Genomic DNA, 15,275 nt, shown 5'->3' on the forward strand with positions numbered 1-15,275 from the left:
AGAGGGAAAATCATATCTAACATATATCTCCAATTTTCTTTGGAGTCCCATTTTAGTGCGATTAGGTGGTGCAATAGGAACATATATCGCACATCCAACTATTATTAAATGGGAAACATTTGGCTACTGTCCAAAAGCTAATTGCATAGGAGAGAACTGATGGTAACTCGTTAGCCTCAAACGAATAAGTGTTGCGGCATGTAAAATAGCATGCCCCAAACCGAGGTTGGGAGATTTGTTATCATAAGTAAGGGTCTAGCAATTAATTGGAGGCATTTAATAAGTGATTCTGCTAACCTATTTTGTGTGTGAACATAAGCTACTGGATGTTCAACACTTATTCCATTATCCATACAATAATTATCAAAAGCTTGGGAAGTAAATTCATAAGCATCATCAAGACGAATTGCTTTGATTGAATTTTCTAGAAATTGTGCTTTTAATCGAATAATTTGAGCCAGTAATCTCGCAAACGCCATGTTGCGAGAAGATAATAAGCACACATGTGACCATCTCGAAGATGCGTCTATCAGGACCATAAAATATCTAAAAGATCCACACGGTGGATGAATAGATCCACATATATCACCTTGAATCCTTTCTAGGAATTCAGAGGACTCAAATCCAATCTTTACTTGTGATGGCCTTAAAATTAACTTCCCTTGAGAACATGCAGCACAACAAAATTCACTAGTTTTTAGAATCTTCTGGTTCTTTAGTGAATGTCCATGAGAGTTTTCAATAATTCTCCTCATCATGGTTGTTCTCGGATGACCCAATCTATCATGCCAAGTTATGAATTCATTTGGGCTAGTAAACTTCTGGTTTACAATGGCATGTGATTCAATTGCACTAATCTTGGTATAATACAACCTAGATGAAAGTGAGGGCAACTTTTCTAATGTAACCTTTTTATTCAAATAATGAGTTGTGATACATAAACACTCATGATTTCCCTCATTCATTGTCTCAATATGATATCCATTTTGACAAATATCTTTAAAGCTCAACAAGTTTCTTCGAGACTTGGTAGACAATAGTGCATTATTTATTATAAATTTTGTTCTTCCAGGAAACAAAATTATAGTTCTTCCGGAGTTTTCTATCACATTGCCTGAGCCAATAATAATTAACAATGTATAAAAAGGGGGAGAGAGGAATACTTTATTGCTGTGTATTACTTTCGTAGGCTTAATCCTCTATTTATAAATGTACATAGAATAGTTTTTCAAATGGATATTAAATGTATCTTGAAAATACTAAACCACATAAATAGGCATTCACGTAAGTAATCTTATCACAACAAAAATTTGAATCTTTTCTATAAAACCATTAGTTTAAATAATTTTATCAAATTGATCATTTAATCTAATGTTTAATGATATAAAATTAATTAAATAAATGATCATATTTCAAATTCCATTCACTCGTTAAACTAATTTCCAAATTTCCACTCAATTCAATTAGTCTTCCATAATATGTAATGTTAACCACATTTGTTTCTTTTCAATTTGTCATCTACACTATAGTATTCACACGTTTGTGAATGATTTTTTGGTATTTGTGGTAGTTCTAATCCCAAGAAAACTACTATTACATTGTAAATCTATTGTAAGATTTTAAACCTCATAAATTTGCAATATAATTTTAAAATGAATTGAAAACCCTCACAAAACTTCATTGTTCCTTTAATCCTTTTCGAAAACATAGTTCTTTACAATCTCCACACTTGAGAGACGGGGAAAAACCCACTGAAATAGAATGTTCAATTCTAGTATGATAATTGATAAGTGATAACGTGGGAAGAATTAATAATGAGTTTACTTTTTCAATTGAAAGTAGGTAATGAAAAATAGTAATAATCGCCATAAGCCACCCAATTCGGATAAAATTTTTGTAATATTGACGATGGCACCAAAAGAAAAAGGGGGAGAAAAAGAAAAAAAAAAACTAGTGTTTTAATAAAATTAAAGCAACAATAACTTCACATCTGCTCCACCTACAAATGCCATTGACACAGTGCCAAGCATTCATTTAATTCAATTCATGCAAAATGCAACTAAAACGGGCAACCGATTCTCTAGAAAAAGAAAATTGACATTTTTACACCACCAGTTCCTTGCTCAACGATAGCCACTCAATGGGTCAGCCGTCTTGCCGGTTCTTGCATCAGTCCATGCTTTTGCAATTGTTTTCTTCATCTCGTCATCCCCTTCCTCGTACATATTCTGCAATATTAAAAATTTAAAATTCATGCTTAGTATATGTCACATTCAGGGTTTTCCGTATCAAAGCCAAGAAACTACAAATACATCTTTCACTATAAGTAGCCATGATTAGCTACAATAACTTATATCACTAAGGAATTTGAATCTCCTAAAGTGGAAAAGTTATAAAGAGAACATGTTAAGGACTAATCACCATTAAACCATAAACCAATAATTTATCTGACTATTTCATTTTGCAATTATCTTCACTTTAGGAAATCTGATTCAATACGAAGAATAGATAAACAACATTGGCTAATGTGCATCACATAAGCCCTTAAATCCTAATAATATATCTCAAATTCGACTTTCGGAAATGGGAAAATAGCAATAAATCATATTCATTATTAAAAAGGAAAACAATAAAACAGAATCTTACCTTCATTAAATCCATGATTCCTGCCATTGGGTCTTTCTCTTTATCCAAATTAGGCTTCAGCTGTAAGATTAACAAAAGAAAGTTACCACTTTATCCTATTGATTAGCAGGGAAAGAAGCCAGTAAAGTCAGTCAAAAGAATTACAATACAATACCTTGTCCTCTTTTAAGTGCAAATCCATCCAATTTCCTTTGGAAGCCTTGACCAGGGTGATAACCACCCTTGTAGGCTTGACCAAAATCTTGCATTTCTCTGGCACTATCTCATCGTGCAATTTTGGTATTGCACACCGGTAGTTCTTCCCTAGAATGTCGTGGAACTTAACATCAAAGGATGTTGGCTTAAACTCAGACTGAATCTTACTCTCATCAACTCCCTCAAGAGAAACATATATCTGCCATCCAAAAAATTAAAATAAAATAAAAGCATCATTACCACATAAGTCTCATGCTAATAAACATAGTAGCAGTAGCAGATAACCTCAACTATGTCAAATATTATGGTAATATAAACAAACTCCCTAAGGTATTTATCCAATATCCATATATTTCTTTTGTTTGCAACAAACGATTTATGCTCCTAATATATGCTCGAAGACATACTCCCTACCTACTAACATGAGTAAAATTGACCATTTTTTAACCAGAAATATGATGAGGCCAATACTTTTTATCAATATTAGCCAACACTTTGAACTAATACTTTATTTTTATACTAATAGGATTTAGTATTTAGTATAAACATACCTTTGTTGACCAATTTGATCATGTAACATCGCTCTTTTTGAAAATTAAGATTTCAATACATTGGAAATATCTACTTGAGTCAATATTTAGGAATACTGTAATACAAAAATACTCGGTACACAATAAAAATCAGTTACTAAATCATTGATTCACACATTTTTCATCAGTTACCAAAATAATCACACCTATAATAGAACTTGTTTATTAACTTGTTTATAGTAATATAACAAAAAAAATTGAGATAACAAATGCATATTTCTAGTGACGTCGCACGATTGACGTTTATAATGTCATAAATCTGTTTCCTCTGATAGCAGCGTCCACCATGAGTAATCAAACATGTGATTAGCACAAGAAAAAGGTATTACTTGTTGATTACATTCAAAAACCGATGATTACCTTAACTTTATCGTTATCCTGATCCCAACTGAAGGATGCAAGGGGAGAATAATGGATTGCGGCTTCGGATGGAACCCTAGTTGCGGTTGAAATAGGTGCTGGAATCTGCGAAGCCTTTCCAGAAGACGCCTCTGATGATAACTACAAATAACGAACAAAAAGCAATGACGAAGAAATTAGATTTCAAAGTATAAAAAAAAAGGGAAAAGGAAAAACATATAATTATCTCTTTTTTAAGAAAAGAACCTTCTCGAGGTTGCGAATCTCGTTGGAGAGGATAGAGAGGGTTCGGGGTCTTTTGGCGATGCTGTGGAGGTGACGAAGCTCTTCCAAATCCAATGATAGCTCTTCCGCCATTTCCTCTTCTTCACCAAATCACAGTTAGAGTGGTGTGTTTAGTGTTGTTATGGAATTTTGAGTTTTATATACGATGCTGTGGAAAATGCTAGAACCTACATGGTAATTATACTACAAAATGACGGGCGTTTCGGGCTGTTTGGATTTTCTTTACTAGGGGTTTTGAAAACTGGATCGGACCGTCCGATCGTACCGGTCCAACCACGAACCGGACACTAATACGATTTGGTTTGCTCCCGGCATCCCGCCAATCCCAAACCGTTTAGAAACCGCTGAACCGGAAGATTTCTGGGTGGTCGGATCGAACCGGTAGCCGACGGGTTCTCATAAAACGCCGTCGTCAAAACTCAAAACCTGATCTCAAATTCTCTATCCCTCGTTTAAACCTAACCCTAATAATCCAATACACTACTACACTCTCCCCTCCTCCAGCGCCGTTATTCCAGTCTCTCCCTCAACCCTCAGACTCGGCCCCTCTCCACTCTCCTCCTCAGCGCCGCTCAACCCCTCCACCGTCGCAGTCCCTGGCTCACCCTTTCCCTCCCTCGCAGTCGCAGCGGCCGTCGCCCGTCGTCCTCCGTAGAACTCGTACGTCGCCCTCTCCCGCAGTCGCACTTCGAACCCGTCGCCCGTCGTCATCCGCGGAACTCACAGCTGCTGTCGTCCTCCGCGGTGCAGCGCAGTCAACAGTCGCATTCCTCCACATCCTTCACCCAGCTCTCTGAAACCCTGCATCTATTTTTCTTATTTGCAGTTAGCTGTTGAATTTCAACCTTCCTTTTTTACTTATAGTTAATTTGTTTTTTTTTTTTTCGGATCTGATCATTTGGTCTTGGTTGTTATTATTTTTTTCTGATTTCTTGTTATAATTATTTGTTCTCCGTTCTAATTTTTTATTTTGGGCTTTGGCTCTGTTTTGAATTTTGTTTCTGAACTTATTCCTTATTCTGATTTTTAGTTAAGATTATTTCTTCTTCTGTTATGTTTTTCGTTTGGGATTTTTTCCTCTAAACTGTTCTTTTATTGAGTTGACAATCATATTCAACACAAAAATATTCAGAACATTATTATCAGCAAGGTTATTAGTTCCTCACTTACCTTCAGAACATTTTGAGGTTCTAAACTTTCTAAGTTCTAACAGTAAATTTGTATTTATTTATATTTTATTTATTATTTTATTTTAAAATGATTTGTTGGTTGGACCAACAGTTTAACCGGTTAGGCAGAAAATCCGTGAACCAATAATTAAAACAATTTGATGACTGGTTCGGTTTTCACAATCTATTCTTTCCCTCTATGGTCTATATACCCAAAGAAGAAGATTCTAGAGTCTAGAATTTTGGAGTCATCACTAATATTAATACTTTATAGGACATTGTAATTTATGAGTGTCTTAATTTATTTTTTCTATTAAATGAATAAAACTTGAAATTATTTTTAAAAATATAAGAAATCAAAGAATATATATTTAAATAGGTCTTCAAAAAACTTTGCATTAAATAACAGTGGGGGTGCGCATGGGCTGGGTGAAACCGGGTTTGATGTGACCCAGACCCGACTCGAAATATACACCGGGTCTATTTATTAGACTCGAACCCGACCCTAGACCCGATGAAACCAATACACTTTCGGGCCACAATTATACCGGGTGAAAATCGGGCTGTTCACATTACATTACGTTGATACTTTCTTGTAAACTAGCATGTAAAAATATCCAAATTTTCAAGGCTCCAACCATTAGTTAACATGGTAAAATTCACTTAGAAAAATATAACAAGAACCAACCATTCTTCAAAATTAAAGTATAACCACAATCAATATTAAAGCATAACCACAATCAATACTAATATTGTTTAATAATACCAAATACTTAAATCAATACAAATAACACAATCTTATGTATTAGTCTAAAATCTTATGCATTCTAAACATAAAACATTAACTTATAGTCTTATAATGACTAATAATACAAAATATTAAGGTTTACAATACTTAAATTTCACGTAAGAATAGTCATGATCCATCACTAATAACACAAAATATTAATTGTGTATGATGACCGGGCCACCGGGCCGACTTCAGGTGACCCGAGTTATGGCCCGGACCCGACCCGAAATAATGACCAGGTCTATTTTTGAGATCCGTACCCGACCCTAAACCCGATGAAATCACTCCAAATTAGTTTCTAAAGTGTTCGGAACCGGACCGGGCCGGGTCTGTGCACCCCTAAATAACAGAAACAGTTAGGAGTGATTAGACAATTAGTTTGGTTGCATTTGTTCCTAATTTGTGAGATATATAATGAGGAGTTTTCTCTCTGCATAACAGAGTGAATAATACATTCAGTGAATTGATACACAATAGAATTCAACACACGTATATTCTTTCAAAGTCTTTCATCATCTAACTCTATTATTTATGTTCATGTTTATGTAGATGATTTTTTAATAACAGGGGACAGCCTATGGCTATTTCTTTTTTTTATTCAACGGCTGCATAACATTTTTTCTTTAAAGAGCTTAGGCATTTTTAGTTATTTTTTAGGAATCGAAGCTAAACAACTTGATTCAAGTGCATGTCATTTATGCCAAAACAAATACATCTGTGATTTACTTGACAAAACTGGCATGCTTAATGCCAGGCCAATCCCCACTCACATGATTACAGCAGAAAAATTAACAAAAGATGGTGCTGTTTTCTTTCGTGATCCTACACACTATAAGACTGTGGTGGGTGCTGTCCAATATTGCATCCTCATTAGACCTGAGATTTTCTATTCAGTAAATAAAGTAGCACAATATATGCATAATTCTTTTGAAACTCATTGGAGGGATGTTAAGCGAATTTTGAGATACTTAATTGGAACTATTCATCCCTGCACTAACTTGAGAATTTTTGCTTTTTCAAATGCAGATTGTGCTTCGGATATGGATGATAGACACTCTACTTCTGGTTATTGTGTTTACATAGGAGATAATTTGATTGCATGGTCCAGCAAAAAATCAAGTGCTGAAGCAGAGTTTAGAGCCTTATCAGATACTACTTCAGAGATTGTTTGGCTCCAGAATTTGTTATCTTATCTTTGTAATACAACATTCCAACCACTCCAGTTATATATTGCGACAATACAAGTGTAGTTCAATTATTTCACAATCCAATTTTTCATCATGGAAGCAAATATTTCGAATTCAGACTGCATTTTGTTAGGGAGAGAGTGAACCAGCAAAACTTACATATAGTTAATATCCCAGGCACAGATTAAATTGCTGATATCTAACTAAACTCCTCTACTTATTAGTCTTTACTCTTTACACGCTTCAAAAACAAACTTAAGGTCACTTAAAGAGTACCCTTAAGTTTTGGAGGGTGTGGGGGGAGAGATAGGACAGAAGAGTTGAACTCCAATAACAGAAACGGTTAGGAGTGGTTAGACAATTAGTTTGGTTGCATTTATTCCTAGTTTGTGAGATATTATATTATGCAAAGAAGTTTTTTCTCTGCATTACACCGGGAATAATACATTCAATGAATTGATGCACAATAGAATTCAACACACACATTTTTTCAAAATCTTTCATCATCTACTTTAGGTAGAATCAAGATTTTTTTCAAATAACTCTTGTATATATTCCCAAAAAAAATATCAAAGTCCTTTAACTTTTTATTTAAAACTTAAAAGATAAATTGAATTTTCTATTATTATTCACGGTTATGGTAATCAGTGACAGAGTTTGAAACAAAATTTTGAAAGGCCAAAAATTTAACATTAAAATTTAATAATAATGTTTTTATTAAAATAAAATTTATAAATATAATTATTCTTTAAGTTTGTTACTAATAAGATAATAAATAAATAATTCTACAGATAAAAAATATAAAATAGTTTATAATGATACTCTTTGAATTTTTAGTGACTTAAAATTTTCAATAATTGAATCAAAACTAAACTTTTCAATAATTTTTTTCTCAATTTCTTTCTTCATTATTTTTATTGCTGAAAATGATCGCTCTGTAGTAGCGGTAGAAACTGAAAAAATTAATATCAGGCGAATCAATCTATCAATTAAGAGAACTTCTTGTTGAATAAAGAGCTAAACTGCGAAATGTAAATAAAAAAGTTACTAATAAAACTGTGTGTTTTAAGTCATAATAAAATATTTCAATCAATTTAACTATTTTTTATTTTTTAAAAAAATACTACTAATTTTTTTATAAAAAAATTGGGCAACTAAGCTCCTCCTCATGGTAATTAAGGTGACTCTTTCTATTTGCATTTACTCAACTTTTGCACAACAATGTGACTTTCATTTTTCTCGTTTCTGCGTCTCTCATAAAAGTGGCGATGCCGTGGGCCCCAAGTTACATCCGGATGAAAACTACTTTTTGTTGAGCTTAAATTCAATTCTATCTACCCATTGAATTCTATCTACGTGGGCTTAGATTACTGAACGAGACTGAAAAAAAAATAATGTAACGAAAAAAATTAAGCATTTTATAGTGCATGTATATTAACTCTTATTAATATCTATGTATTTGAGGTTTCCAATTTAGAATATTAGAGTAAATTTTTATAACCGTGTTTTCCTTTTATAGGTTTTGATCATGAAATTCTGTTTCTAAAATGCGAAATATACCATCAGATGTAGATTGTGTTTTGTTACAAAACTGATATTTACTGGCTTACTGCATTTCTTTACAATTAACAATCTTGGCAAGCCATGATTCTTGTCCCTTTTTGTATAGAATGAGGTGGTGAGTCCCCAAGAAGCATCCTCCGATCACAGCAAACAATAGTGTCCACAGGGAGATCCAACGTGTAGCTGATGATCAAAGTTAGCTAGGTAGTAACAAATTCTAGGTCTATTCACTTTCTCTTCTCTTGAGTCTGTTTAATCAAAATATTCTGAAGCTGCTTTTGCAACTGTGCTTTTATTTGCTGATTAGAGGCCAAGTTTCTATAAACACACTCCTTTTCAGCCTGCAGTTCCAACCTTCTCTTTTCTGCCATAGCTATCTCCGAATTACATGAATTCTGGTTGTTACCTTTCAGTTCAATGAAAGATGACCTCAACTGAAAATACAGAACACAATCCATAGCTCAGTTCAATCTCCTTGCAATGCACCATATTAACCTCACATTTGCTGCACTTTATGCATATTGATAGCATGATGAAGCAATGTGATGGAAAGCTGAAGCTAACATTCCTTTTAATCTAAGGTGCATGCTATGGTGCCTATATATATTTGCCTAACTTACTAAAGTGAGATAAAATTTAATATTTAAATTAAAAAATATAAAAGTAAATTATTTTTTAATATTTAGAATTTACCATAAAAGGTAACTTCGGCAATTTCAGCACCAAAGTTACAGGCACCAGAGAATTGGCCTTAATCTAATATATGGAAGAAGAAGAAGGCAAATAGATCTCACAGATGATCAATCTCCCAAATAGTTAGCCAATTTCATTTTAGCAGGTTGTGGGAGCTAGTGTATGACATATATATCACACATTTCTTGAAAAAGAAGGATCCAACAAATTTATAAAAGAACTAAACTTTTACCATACTACTGCGTACACAAAATCAGTCACTTATATAAAATACACATTAAAAATGAGTTAAACAAGAGATGTATAAATACATATTTGATTTAGTGGCTGATTTCGTAACATTTTTGAAACTCTTATATACACCTAATGTATATGAAATTTATACACAAACGACCACCTACTACTTTAAAAATCTTCTGAATAAAAGTATGTTGTTATCATATATTATCACAATAGTTGAAGTTATTAATTCAACCACCTAATTACCTTAAAAAACTTACAAGTAGATGTATTCGACTGTATTACAACACCGTGAAAATGAATTTTATATTGATCTCAATAATTTGCAACAATCTCAGAATAATTTCATATCAATAATCACCAATATAAATTTTTTCATGAAATGAAAAACAGTAGAAATGTTGCATCAAATTGTGATGACAATGTTACCTCATTTACTCTATTCCTCAAACCCTGAACGTCCCTTCGACATTTCACCACAAACTCGTCAGCAACCTCCTTGAATTGCTTCATTTCCACCATCTTAGCTTCGTAAAACCTATCCCTCTTTTCCCGCAACTCCTCAAGCTCATCCACCTCGTTCTGAATCGACCTAAAGTGCCAAAAATCAGTTCCAATTCCAATCCCAGAAGAGTAATTAAGGGAGGTGGCATTAACCTGAACATTTGGGAGAGGGAATCGTATTTGGCTTCGAGATTGTGGATTTGAGAAGTGAGAGAGAGAAGGTTGAAGTTCTGGGAAGCAATTTTGTTATCGAGAAGGAAGCATCTCTGTTCGGTGGCTCTGATGTTGGCGAGCTTGGAGGCCAAAACGCGAGACTTGTTTGCTTGCAACTCTTTCTCCGCCTGCAACGAACAAGGGCTTGATTACGCTTAGTTTTGTTGGATGCATAGAAAATATTCGAAGTTTCAAACAAGAATGAAACCTGGAGGAGAGAGAGGCGTTCACATCGAGTGCGGTCCATGTGGTGGAGCCGTTCCTGGAATGCGGATGGAAGCGCCATTGTTGCTTGCTTCAAAGAGAGAGACCAAGGGCGAAGAAGCAGCCTAACTGGTATTTCAGCCACTCTGCTTCTGTTGCCGTGCAATATAACTATCCATTCACTGACCAAAAAAAAAAAAACAAACTATCCATTTGATCTTCTCTTTTGTCTAGGAGAAACTCTTTGGGCTAGGAATTTTTAAGGAGTTAATAGTTAAAATGTTGCTAAAAGATAGTTCCATCTTTATTTTCGTTCTCGAAAAATAAATTTAATCAATATTTTCGTTCTCGAAAAATAAATTTAATCAAAATCGTTATTGAAATATTTAAAATTAATCACGTTAGTCTCTTCGTTTATCTATCACTAACAACGTTAATTTTGCTGACGTGATACATGAGTTTTTTTTTTTTTGTCAAGGTTTAAATCATTAGAAAATTGGAGCCCCAACCCAACGATCCAACCTAGAGATCAGAGACTCTCCTTCTACTCTATGCATCTCAGCCTCCATGCAAGTTCCAACAGTTGCTAGCTCCTTATCGATGTCGTTTTTTCTGCCATCACCTACACTGGCGCCTTCGCATCAGCTCCCATCAGTATCTATTTCCATACCCCAACCCACCCAAACCACAAACTAACTCTCTCTCTCTCTCTCTCTCTCTCTCTCTCTCTCTCTCTCTCTCTCTCTTTGAGTGTTTAGGTCGGGACAGCATCTAAAATTGGAGCAATCTCTAGCCTAGCAGTAGAGGCAGAAGCAATTAGGAAAGCCATGATACTTGCAAACAATTTGGGGTTACATAAAGTACTTATTCAATCAGATAGCTTATCTCTAGTGTAGAATTTAAAATCGAAGAGCAAGGTTGAGGACATTGATCCAATATTGTTGGACATCCTACAGTTGGCAGGGGAGGATAACAAGTTCGGGTTCACTTGGACGCCAAAGGAAGGAAATAGATTGTTGCACGAAATTGCATCCATGGAACTCGGTGGAGCGCAGGAGCAATTCTGGACGATTAACCCGCCCCTGAACTCAGGGTAGTGATCTGACGCGACGTTGAAAGTCGCCAAGGAGCAAGGATCGAGCGGCGTCAACAGAACCAACAGCAGGGGCAGCAACAGATGACGTCAGGAGCCACGGACGGAGGAGCATACGTCTGAGGAAGCTCAGATCAGGGGAGGAGACCAAACGGGCATATCATTCAGAAGACGATGACGACGGCAGAAGTTCGAAGTCGCCCTCCTTTGCACAACAACGACCGCATTTTGCAAGTAGTGCTCTGTGATGCGGCTAACCGAATTGGATTGGGGGGGGAAAGCGAGCACTATACCATTGATGCGGCAGTGGCAGTAGCTGTGGAGCAGGGGCTCTAAGACGCTTGATAGGTGGCGGAGGTTGACATTTAGGCAAGGCATGATATCTCTGCAACATCCGGCGACGACGACGGTGGTTACTGGAGATGGTGCGCAGCGTGAAGCTTGAAGAACCACCATTGCGGGGGTTGTGTTGCAGCGGAACAGGAATGGAGGCTCGAAGCTACTCAGATGGGTTGAGGAGGGATTTTCAGGACAGGTACGGGTGGGTCGGGGTTCTGGGTAGTTAGGGTTCTGTTTTTATTTCTTGGGCTTAACAGCCCATGACCAAAAAGACAAAAAAAACTAATGTGTCACGTCAGAAAAATTAACGTTGTTAGTGACAGAATTGACGGAAGGACTAACATGATTAATTTTAAATCTTTCGAGAACGATTTTGATTAAATTTATCTTTCGAAGACAAAAATAGAGATCGAGATATCTAACAAAGAGAGAGACCAAGGGAGAAGAAGCAGCCTAACTAGTATTTCAGCCACTCTGGTTCTGTTGCCGTGCAATATAACTATCCATTTGAGCTTCTCTTTTGTTTAGGAGAAACTCTTTAGGCTAGAAATTTTTAAGTATATTTGGTCATTATTTAATTATTATAAATATTAAATTATTTTTATTAAATAAATTTTATTAATTTATATATGTAAATTTTGTAAAATATGAGTATAAATTATATTAATTTATATGTATAAAATTTTAGTAAATATAGATATAAATTATATATTTTTTATATATAAAATATAGGGTAATTCACCCCAATAAATTAAACCAAGTTGAAAATTACCTGAATTTTCCAAATCCAAAAATGTTACCTAATTGTTTTCATTTATATTTCTATATAAATCAAATTTAATGGATTCGAATTACAAGCTTAGGTAGTAAATCAAATTTATAAGATTCGAATTACTTTATTTTTGTGTTCATACGTAAATCGAATTAAGTGAATTCAATTCAAACCCAATAATAGTAAATCAAATCAGAAAGTAACGATTCAATCCCCTTAGTAAATCAAATTCAAGCTGGTAATGGATAATGGTAAATCGATTCCATTAACTTCGATTTAATATGAATTCTATTATATATATAAATTGAAATGAGTTAATTCGATTTAATATATGCCTAACGTATATAAATAGGAGCTGAACATGAAATTTTCACCATAGTGAGATTCACAATGGCTAGTGATGAGAGTTTTTTAGTTCTTGTGCACTATAGAGGGTCGATCAAGAAGAAAACGCGATTAAGAATTAAATTTACGGATAAGGACCCGCTAAATGTTTTCCTCAAACCTTCGACGATGAGTTTCAGAATACTATACTCTAGAGACGGGGGCTGCATGGCGTGAAACGGGTGGAGAAGTTATTCTATAGAATTTCGATTTTTGTGTTGCGCGATGATGTGAAGTACAATTCATTCGTCATAAGTAGGGACGAAGATTAACAAGGTCTGTTCCATTGTCGTCGGTAGTTTCCCAAGGTGAGGATCCTAGAGCTGTTGGTGAAACTTGTGGATGTGGTATATAGTTCTGGAGGTTCAAACCAGAATTGTCAATCTTCAGGACATCCAGCCTGCTCTAGTTCCATGCCTGTTGGTGCCTCGTCAGTGCTGGTGATTGTTCCTGAAGCAATTTTAGTTGAATTTTCGTCCTTTGCAGCTAATCTGAACCGCAGTGATGATGCAGGAGTCGGTGAGACTGGACCCTTGGGGGAGGTTGCGATTGCGATGCCCGATACTCCTATTATGGTCCCAGTTTTTGGAGAGGGTGGAGTACCAGATGGGGGGTTGAGGATGCACTGCATGATGATGATGATGATGATGATGATGATGATGATGTGGAGCCCGCCACGATAGTTGATGATAGGGACGATGACATATCACGAACCACTCCAATTGTGGGTGGCGGGGCATCTAGTTCAAGAACTCATCAATACCTCCCGCACTTCTCAATTTTAGACTTGGATGCCATGACACAACAGGTGGATTCGGGAGTATCTGTTAGTTTTGAGGGACAAAGATACATAGAATACAAGAGTCGTATTTGAATTTCAAGTTGGTTAGCAGTTTCAGGATAAAAAGGAGGTCATATTAAGCGTGAAGACTTATAGCATCCGTCGTGGGGTTGAATACAAGATATTGGAAACTGATAATCGCAAGTATTATGGAAAGTGCAAGGAATTCAGCAATGGGTGCACATGACTCATTCGGGTTAGCATCCGCCAGCGCAGAGGTATTTGAAAAATGGTACAATGGTGCTCATACTTGCCTAGTCACATCGATATCTAGTGATCACAGGATGCGAGATTACCATGTTATATCGGCCTTCATACTGCTCATGATTAGAGCTGATGCTGCCATCTTGATCAAGGTACTGCAGAATGGCACAAAGGCCCATGATTAGAGCTGATATTGCCATCTCACTCAAAGTTCGTGAGGCATCCGCTAACATACTAACCGTCGATCGGGAGCCTCAGCTAGTATGTTACATCCTGCAGCGTGATCGTGCACTCTCCGAACGGTATGTGGAAAGTAAGTGTCTCCAGACGCCATCTCTCCACGAATGCGCTCACCAATGGCTCGTCCAATTGAAACTAAGTCTCATTCAGTTTTGGAAGATGGTATAAACTGGCCATCTGCAAGTACGGAACGATCCTATCATCTAATGGCATTCCGTGTTGCCTTCTCATACTGGTGATACATCGATGGAGTTGGTCAATGATAGAAAATTTCTTATCACAATCATAACAAAATAGTGTTTAATGCCTAAAATTTTAAAAATGATAACATTGCATGCTCTAATTTTTAAAAAATCATTACAATAATGTCCTACAAATTCTTCATAGGACCCAATACAAAACACTAAATAATTCATGACCCAATTCCAAAAAAAAAAATTTACCAAAATATATAGTTTCACACGTTCTCACAAAATAGAAAATGCTGAAACTAAACTGACTTAAGCGTGTGACAACTCTTAAAAATTATCTTTAATATATTAAAAATATCAAAAAATTTATATTTAACCCTAGCTCTAAATCTCGTTGAATATAAAATTAATAACTTCAAAAATCTAACATAGCCTACCATCCTAACTTGTACCATTTCAAGTTTTCAAAATCTAACTAGCTAATAACTTACTACTTCTAACAAGTACTTATATTAAAAAAAGTTTCTAATTCCCAATTAACAACTCTAAACAATCACTACACGAACTATGAT

General features: G+C 35.4%; 2 protein-coding genes across 2 annotated transcripts; both read right to left on the reverse strand.

Annotated features, from left to right (window-relative positions):
* Positions 1 to 1,880: 1,880 nt before the first annotated feature.
* LOC112796700 (uncharacterized) lies at positions 1,881 to 4,266 on the reverse strand. The gene is made up of 5 exons (XM_025839278.3): positions 4,038 to 4,266; positions 3,792 to 3,932; positions 2,801 to 3,040; positions 2,647 to 2,706; positions 1,881 to 2,228 (listed from the first exon to the last, which is right to left on the reverse strand). The coding sequence occupies exons 1-5, from the start codon at positions 4,146 to 4,148 to the stop codon at positions 2,124 to 2,126; spliced, it is 657 nt and encodes a 218-aa protein (XP_025695063.1). The 5' UTR covers positions 4,149 to 4,266; the 3' UTR covers positions 1,881 to 2,123.
* A 4,490-nt stretch (positions 4,267 to 8,756) lies between these two features.
* Positions 8,757 to 10,882, reverse strand: LOC112796701 (uncharacterized). Its single transcript, XM_025839280.3, has 4 exons — positions 10,644 to 10,882; positions 10,376 to 10,563; positions 10,148 to 10,310; positions 8,757 to 9,219 (listed from the first exon to the last, which is right to left on the reverse strand). The coding sequence occupies exons 1-4, from the start codon at positions 10,719 to 10,721 to the stop codon at positions 9,013 to 9,015; spliced, it is 636 nt and encodes a 211-aa protein (XP_025695065.1). The 5' UTR covers positions 10,722 to 10,882; the 3' UTR covers positions 8,757 to 9,012.
* Between the last annotated feature and the right edge of the window lie 4,393 nt (positions 10,883 to 15,275).

Source organism: Arachis hypogaea, chromosome 4 (genome assembly GCF_003086295.3).
Source record: "Arachis hypogaea cultivar Tifrunner chromosome 4, arahy.Tifrunner.gnm2.J5K5, whole genome shotgun sequence".
NCBI lineage: Eukaryota > Viridiplantae > Streptophyta > Magnoliopsida > Fabales > Fabaceae > Arachis > Arachis hypogaea.

Coding starts and splice junctions, on each gene's coding strand:
- LOC112796700 (XM_025839278.3), bottom strand. CDS start 4,148: ATGGCGGAAGAGCTATCATTGGATTTGGAAGAGCTTCGTCACCTCCAC. Junction 3,041..3,791: donor AGGATAACGATAAAGTTAAG/GTAATCATCGGT, acceptor TTTGGATGGCAG/ATATATGTTTCTCTTGAGGG. Junction 2,229..2,646: donor GAATCATGGATTTAATGAAG/GTAAGATTCTGT, acceptor TTAATATTGCAG/AATATGTACGAGGAAGGGGA.
- LOC112796701 (XM_025839280.3), bottom strand. CDS start 10,721: ATGGCGCTTCCATCCGCATTCCAGGAACGGCTCCACCACATGGACCGC. Junction 10,311..10,375: donor TCCCTCTCCCAAATGTTCAG/GTTAATGCCACC, acceptor TTGGCACTTTAG/GTCGATTCAGAACGAGGTGG. Junction 9,220..10,147: donor TGAGGAATAGAGTAAATGAG/GTAACATTGTCA, acceptor CTGTATTTTCAG/TTGAGGTCATCTTTCATTGA.